At 37.6% G+C, this 7,266-nt stretch overlaps 1 protein-coding gene across 1 annotated transcript in view; it reads right to left on the reverse strand.

Moving 5' to 3' along the window:
- The window catches only part of LRIG3 (leucine rich repeats and immunoglobulin like domains 3), a 28,736-nt gene extending 22,756 nt beyond the window's left edge, over window positions 1–5,980 (reverse strand). Inside the window, exon 1 of the mRNA XM_075209098.1 lies at window positions 5,513–5,980. Within this exon, the coding sequence (XP_075065199.1) occupies window positions 5,513–5,733 (221 nt within the window). The 5' untranslated portion in view covers window positions 5,734–5,980. The remainder of the gene's footprint in view (window positions 1–5,512) is intronic.
- Window positions 5,981–7,266: the final 1,286 nt, after the last annotated feature.

The raw sequence follows: 7,266 nt of genomic DNA on the forward strand, positions 1-7,266 counted from the left end.
GCTGGTAAGTACTGGTAGAACAGATACACTGTTCACAATGCACCTGGATCTGTAAAAGTCATTATTTAAAATACCTCCTACTCCGGTGGTCTAGCTAGCACACATGTTTTTCCAACTTCAATCTTTATTCCATATAAACCAGCAGCTGTAACCACAATTTGTCAACTATAAATGCATGCTAAATGGCTATACAAAAACGGAAAATAAAATGTCTAGAATAATGTATTGAAACTGAAAATAAAGCATACATTCTTGGGAAGCAGATGGGATTTGCACTTTTTTTTTTCCAACAAACTAATTTTATCTCTACAAGTTAGGTTTACTCTTGAATAAATAGAAAACTCCAAAATGTAGATAACTGTACTTGTGAAAAACTAAAAATAATAATTATTATTATTATGCTTTATTTATATATCACCTACATATTATGCAGTGCTTTATAGTGAATATTTAATTATTCACATCAGTCCCAGAGTCTTTCAAATGCATGCATGTAGATCAGATCAGGAATTTGTACTTTGACTATAATTTAACATTACTCACTAAAACCAGCCATACATGATCAGATCACGTCTTTTTGATCTAAGCAACAGGATCAATATCCAATTTAGCCACACACGTAGGATTACTTCAGGTGTTGCACGTACCATGCACACACAGGCTGATTTCAGTCATCTTCCAACTGTATTTACCAACATTTATTTATCTAGCACTTCACAATTGTCCCATAATAAGATTGCTATCGGACTCCTAGGTTGAAATCTTCGATATTGCTCCACGACTAGCCTCAGCCTCAATAAAACCATAACAACTAGACATTTGCATTCATTGTCTGACTTGCACTACACAGATATGTTACACTCAATGTCAGCATGTTCACCCAGGGAGAGATTCAGCAAGGATGAGTGTTACATTTTGACACTTTTTTTTCCCCACCATAATTTACTTTAGATTGCTAATTAAAAAAAACATCACATTGGAAAGAGAGCGACTGCTGAGTGAACCAAAAGGATGCATCTGTAATGAACAAGTTTTGTGGGGGATAATATGGTCATCAAAAACTGAATAATCCAGTATACACGTTTAAAAATCTAATTTATTTAAACCCCAAGAAAATATCTTAGTTACTTAAAGTTTGCAATATGCATTTTATTTTCTAGTATATACTTTTCATTTACAAAATTCTATTAACACTTTTTTTTTTTGCATGAAATGAACTTTGTTTGTGCAACAGTCTGACCACATGTGTCCCTCACACCTACAGAGATGTAGTCCTGTGACTCCAGGGCCAAATGTCACAGCTGTTAATTGAGTAAACACAGTGGGGTTTCTGTCTTCAACTCAGGGCTTATTTACACAGATGCAATGCTCTTGAATGAATTTTAGGAATGTTAACTTGCAAGGCAGATTCAGTTCTGTTGTTCTTTTCAAGATGTGTGTGACACATATGCAAGTTTGCAGCTAGGATAACAGCAAGTATACTGTCATAATACAAAAATGCAGCATGTACTTCATATGTGCAGATATACTTATATTTCAGAAGAAGTAAAAAAAATGTAATAAAAAATATTTTATACTTAAAACAATATTTAAAGCACAAGAAGAGACACAAAAAAGCATTTTGTCGAACACAGAAAAACAAGGGCACTCCCATGCCGGAGAGTCTTTTTTAATTGATTGGTAAATCTTCTATTGACTTATAATATTTTACTTTGTTTAAATTAGTAACATGGTTGGTCACGTTTTGTATGTTATAAAAATTAAGATAAATTAAATTTTCTGTACAGAATAGACAAAGCTAAAGTACATTTTCTCTCCTCCGACTATTTTAACCTGGATATTCATGGCACGGAACAATGTGTTTCATGGACATGCCAAAGGCTCCTTCTCATTATACACATTTCCAAAGTCCCTCATGAATTTGTAAATTGGTTATAACCTTATTAAAATCATCATCATCATCATGATGCTGAACCTTATTAAAAGAATATATATGCCAACATGTGCCATATGTCTTGATGTAATCAGCTGTTAATATCACCAGAAGCACTCTTCATGAATTTCACAACATTTTATAGTCATTTATCTGGAAAAAAAAGTACCTTCATATACACTACAAGCCTTGGGAGTGGCATGGCATGTCTGAGCTGTAATTCTACTACTAAGTGACCAACAAAAATTAATTGAGTGATAACTTTAAATAAATGACCTGGCAGTTTTAAAAAAAAAATGTAAGTTGTCAAACACTAGGGTGTTTAGGGATATCACAGGAGCAGAAATGAACAGTGAAGTGGAGGGAGACACATCATGGACCAACGTTTAGATTAGGTCTTGAGGAAGGATAATTATTGAAGCTGGAAATGAAGAGAAAGTGCTTGCTCACTGCAGTGCTTTCAGTGTGAGTTGTCCACACCACACATGCTGTTTACCACCAGGAAACCAGATGCCTCCTCCTCCTCTGCATGTCCCCTCTGCCATGTTCCTGGCTACCCAATCAGAGACACAGCAGGGGGCAGAGCAGGGAAAAGATGGGAGCTAATGTGGAGTAATTCAAATGTTTTTTTTAAAGAACAACTTATGTATGGGCTGCCCTTAGTCAGCTGCCACTCATGCCTGGACCTCACATCATTTTCTTTCATTCTGCATCCTTGTTACTTGTGACCAGGTTTGTTTACATATACTGCAGTTATGATTACAGTGCATTCCATGTGCTCACCTATGTATGTCACACATTTCCATTTTCTGTTGCCTTGGGCCTTACTACTGTAATTAATTACAATCAAATTAAAAAGGAAGCCTTTTTACTGCCACGCATTTGTGATCCCCCCCCCCCCCCCATTTTGGCAAACAAGGTTTAACAAATTTATTTTTCAACCAAATTCAGGTATTCGACTAGACTTTAATGGATATCTGCTCTATGTATTGGATTACAAGTGCTCACGGTCACTTAAAAAATCTATCCCATATGTTGTCAATACAGCTATTCTCTCATGAATAAGACATCCAGATGAGGTAATTGAACAGAACTAGTCACATTTAATTGAAAGACTTCCTGCTTAGTTTAACTTGAAATCCCTTATCGGAGTTTTACAATTGCTACAGCAAATTCAAAAAAGCTGAAGTGAAACTAATGATAAAACTCTAATAAAATGACCTACATTCTATTGCATGAAAGTTTTATATTTTTTTCTGATCATTAACAATGACCTGTCAAATTACTTTCATTAATTGAATTTGGACTGTTACATTTATCAGTTTTAATGTTAACTTTCTTTTTCAATGGCTGCAAAAAAATAGATCTTGTGCAACAATAATACACATTTTCATAACTTTCTAGAATTTAAGTATGTTGAAAAGAATGAGTTTCTTTACAATGGATCTTATCCACCATTCAATTCCTGGGTATTTTCTATGCAGGAGCCTACTGTAAGACACAGCAGGAGGTGACATGCAAATTAAAGTCACTTATCCCGTCTTTAAAGGTACTACATAAACCTCAAATACAGATGGGACAATTATTAGAAGTACACACACATAATAAGATAATGCCATCACTGAAGGCAGACTTTCTACAATTGCCTTGTTTCTAGCATAGGCATCAAATTTGTTGAAATAATTTTTATTTGTTTTTAAATAAGGTAAATCAGAAACAGATATATTGTTGCAATCTACATCTATGAATCAGGCCCTCAATAAAACTAACACTTACAATAGAGTATTTTGATTCCACCAAAATAGCAAAGTGTAATTAAAAGCAGCAAACCACTAAAAACACTTCTCGCTAGTAAACATTGAAACCTTCATTTGTCTCAGCAACAATAAAAAGCCTCATAAAAAAAATCTTAAGTACTAAATTCCAGTACCGTCACCCTCATTAAAGAAAATGTCTGTGTACAGGAAACAATGTATTGCAGAGGTTTACAATATCTGACTGGTAACAATCCGCTTTCTATAGCAGACAAATCATTCAGGAACAAATGTGTCTTCTGAATAAAATGGCAGAAAAAATGTAATAACTGAAATGAAAACATCTGCTTTATGGAGATGTAACTTCATTACATGAAATGAACACAACTGTAGATATGTGCAGCAAAGGAAACTGTTCTCTAGCTGAAGGTTTTGGGTTACATTACCAAGGTGTGGTAAGAGTTTAGTTGACAAAATGCCTACACTGCTAGTCTGAGTCTGTGCACATTATAAAGGTGGTGTGCTCTGACCTATAGATTCTTTCATATATATATATATATATATATATATATATATCTCAAAATCAGGCCATATATATATATATATATATATATATATATATATATATATATATATATATGGCCTGATTTTGAGTTAGAGTAGTAACTTTGCACCTTGGCAAAACCATGTTGCATGAGAGGGTGAGGTAGATTTAAAATGCTGGGGCAGATTTATAGTTGGGATACAGCATGTCATAAATCAACTTTTATTTCAGTGTAAAAATAAAGCTATTGAGTATTTGTGTGCTACATGAAAAACAGCCAAAATTTTTCATGTGTGCAAAAAAATAAATACATTTTTACCCCTTACATTGTAACATGGTTTGTCCGGGTGCAAAGTTGCTCCTTTTTTATTTGCTTTGGCCCAAACTCAAAATCAGGCCTATAGTTGGTATTTTAACTTGAAATGTATCTTATCGTAAACAGAGTGGATACAACTAAATAATGGGCAGTGTTACTTAATTTACATGCTAGTGCCAAAATCCATCACTAATGTTTTCAGAGTCTTTTTGTGATTAAACAATGAAGTGTTGAATGCCACAAGTGTCTGATAAGAATTGTAAATTAAAGAAATCATTGGTTATAAGTGAACACAACGAAAACATAATACAGCACAATATAAACACTTAAACTACACTTGAAATACAATTTGGGGTCACTCCTCAGATTTATACCACTCTCACACCACAAGATTCCATTTAATATTCAAGCATTTGAAAGAAAATTAAAAACAATGATTCATAATAGATTGAAGGCAAGAAGATTTTAGATGGAAACTCACATGTTACAAAAACATACACCTACCCTGGACATTATATTAAAGGTATGTGCAACTTTTATCATATAACACAAACAAAAAAATTACACAAGTGAATATTTCTGCAGAAGAATGCAATGTATTACTTATTTGTGGACTATTCGACAAATAATTCTGCTTCCAACGATAAATTACGTTTAGCATGAAAGAAAGAACACCAGGTTGATATTAATTAGCAAACTGGGTCACATTCATTACTAGTAGATGACAAAATCATAAGATCAGGAATGGCACCTCTTCCAATGCCAACAGTGACATGCCCAGTCCCTGTCTCTGGAACCCTTCCCCCCATGGTTGTCACTACAATATGTTTATAGAGATCACACAAATGCTTATTTGCCCCCACTCAACTGAAAGGTCCCTACTTATAATAAACCTCTGCCCCATCTTTACAGTGCTAGCGCCTATTTAGTCTCTCCTTATAAAATCACAGCATGAAGATACTTACAGCTGCACAGCCCATCCCGGGAGGAGGTTTTCCGGCACCATGTGCAGGTCCCCTCGGCTGCAATCCAGCAGATCACCAAAACAGCGGCAGGGAGCAGGGCAGGAGCCCCGATCAGTCCTCAGCCCCAGTGCAGATGCCAGGGACCCCAGTATAACCACAACTACAAGCATCACAGCCATCCTTCTTCGAGCCCTCAGAGCCGGCCAGGCACACAGCAGCATTAATCCAAGCGCACGTATTCCTTTGGAACAGTTAAATTCCAGATGGTAAAATCCAGATCTAGCAGTAAATCCGCACTCAGAACCCGGAGATTTCCGTGCCTCGAACAACGCAGCGCAAGTGATAAGGAACACGAAAACTTTGAAAAGCAGATCCGACCAGAGAAGTACAACTTGGAGAACAAACTTTCCCCCTTTCGTCCCCCTGGCTGGGCAAGGAAGGGTGCAGGGATCTCCTCCTATTGGTCAATGCAGCCCTCCTCACGTGATGAAAACAAGTACTTGCAGCGCTATGGGGGATGGTGGTGTAGAAGAAAGAGAAGAAAGCAACGAGTGGAGATTTACAGTGCTCCACCTTCCTAACACCTCTCAATCAGAAGATTACACAGATTGCTGATAACCACTGATTAGAGTGTAGTTTCCCTAAACTGGGGGAGGGAGAACTGCAATCCGTTTTAAAGACTTCCCTGCTGCATCTCTAGAAACTACAGCTCTCAACTACTGCTCTCAACTACAGCTCTCAACAACTGCTCTCAACTACTGCTCTCAACTACAGCTCTCAACTACTGCTCTCAACTACAGCTCTCAACACTGCTCTCAACTACTGCTCTCAACTACTGCTCTCAACTACTGCTCTCAACTACAGCTCTCAACTACAGCTCTCAACTACTGCTCTCAACTACTGCTCTCAACTACAGCTCTCAACTACTGCTCTCAACTACTGCTCTCAACTACAGCTCTCAACTACTGCTCTCAACTACTGCTCTCAACTACTGCTCTCAACACTGCTCTCAACTACTGCTCTCAACACTGCTCTCAACACTGCTCTCAACTACTGCTCTCAACACTGCTCTCAACTACAGCTCTCAACTACTGCTCTCAACTACTGCTCTCAACTACTGCTCTCAACTACAGCTCTCAACTACTGCTCTCAACTACAGCTCTCAACTACTGCTCTCAACTACTGCTCTCAACTACTGCTCTCAACTACTGCTCTCAACACTGCTCTCAACTACTGCTCTCAACACTGCTCTCAACACTGCTCTCAACTACTGCTCTCAACACTGCTCTCAACTACAGCTCTCAACTACTGCTCTCAACTACTGCTCTCAACTACAGCTCTCAACTACTGCTCTCAACTACAGCTCTCAACTACTGCTCTCAACTACAGCTCTCAACTACTGCTCTCAACTACTGCTCTCAACACTGCTCTCAACTACTGCTCTCAACTACTGCTCTCAACTACAGCTCTCAACTACTGCTCTCAACTACTGCTCTCAACTACAGCTCTCAACTACTGCTCTCAACTACTGCTCTCAACTACTGCTCTCAACTACAGCTCTCAACTACTGCTCTCAACTACAGCTCTCAACTACTGCTCTCAACTACAGCTCTCAACTACTGCTCTCAACTACTGCTCTCAACTACAGCTCTCAACTACAGCTCTCAACTACTGCTCTCAACTACAGCTCTCAACTACTGCTCTCAACTACTGCTCTCAACTACTGCTCTCAACTACAGCTCTCAACTGCTGCT

The sequence above is a fragment of the Mixophyes fleayi genome, chromosome 4, assembly GCF_038048845.1.
Source record: "Mixophyes fleayi isolate aMixFle1 chromosome 4, aMixFle1.hap1, whole genome shotgun sequence".
In the NCBI taxonomy this organism is placed as follows: domain Eukaryota; kingdom Metazoa; phylum Chordata; class Amphibia; order Anura; family Limnodynastidae; genus Mixophyes; species Mixophyes fleayi.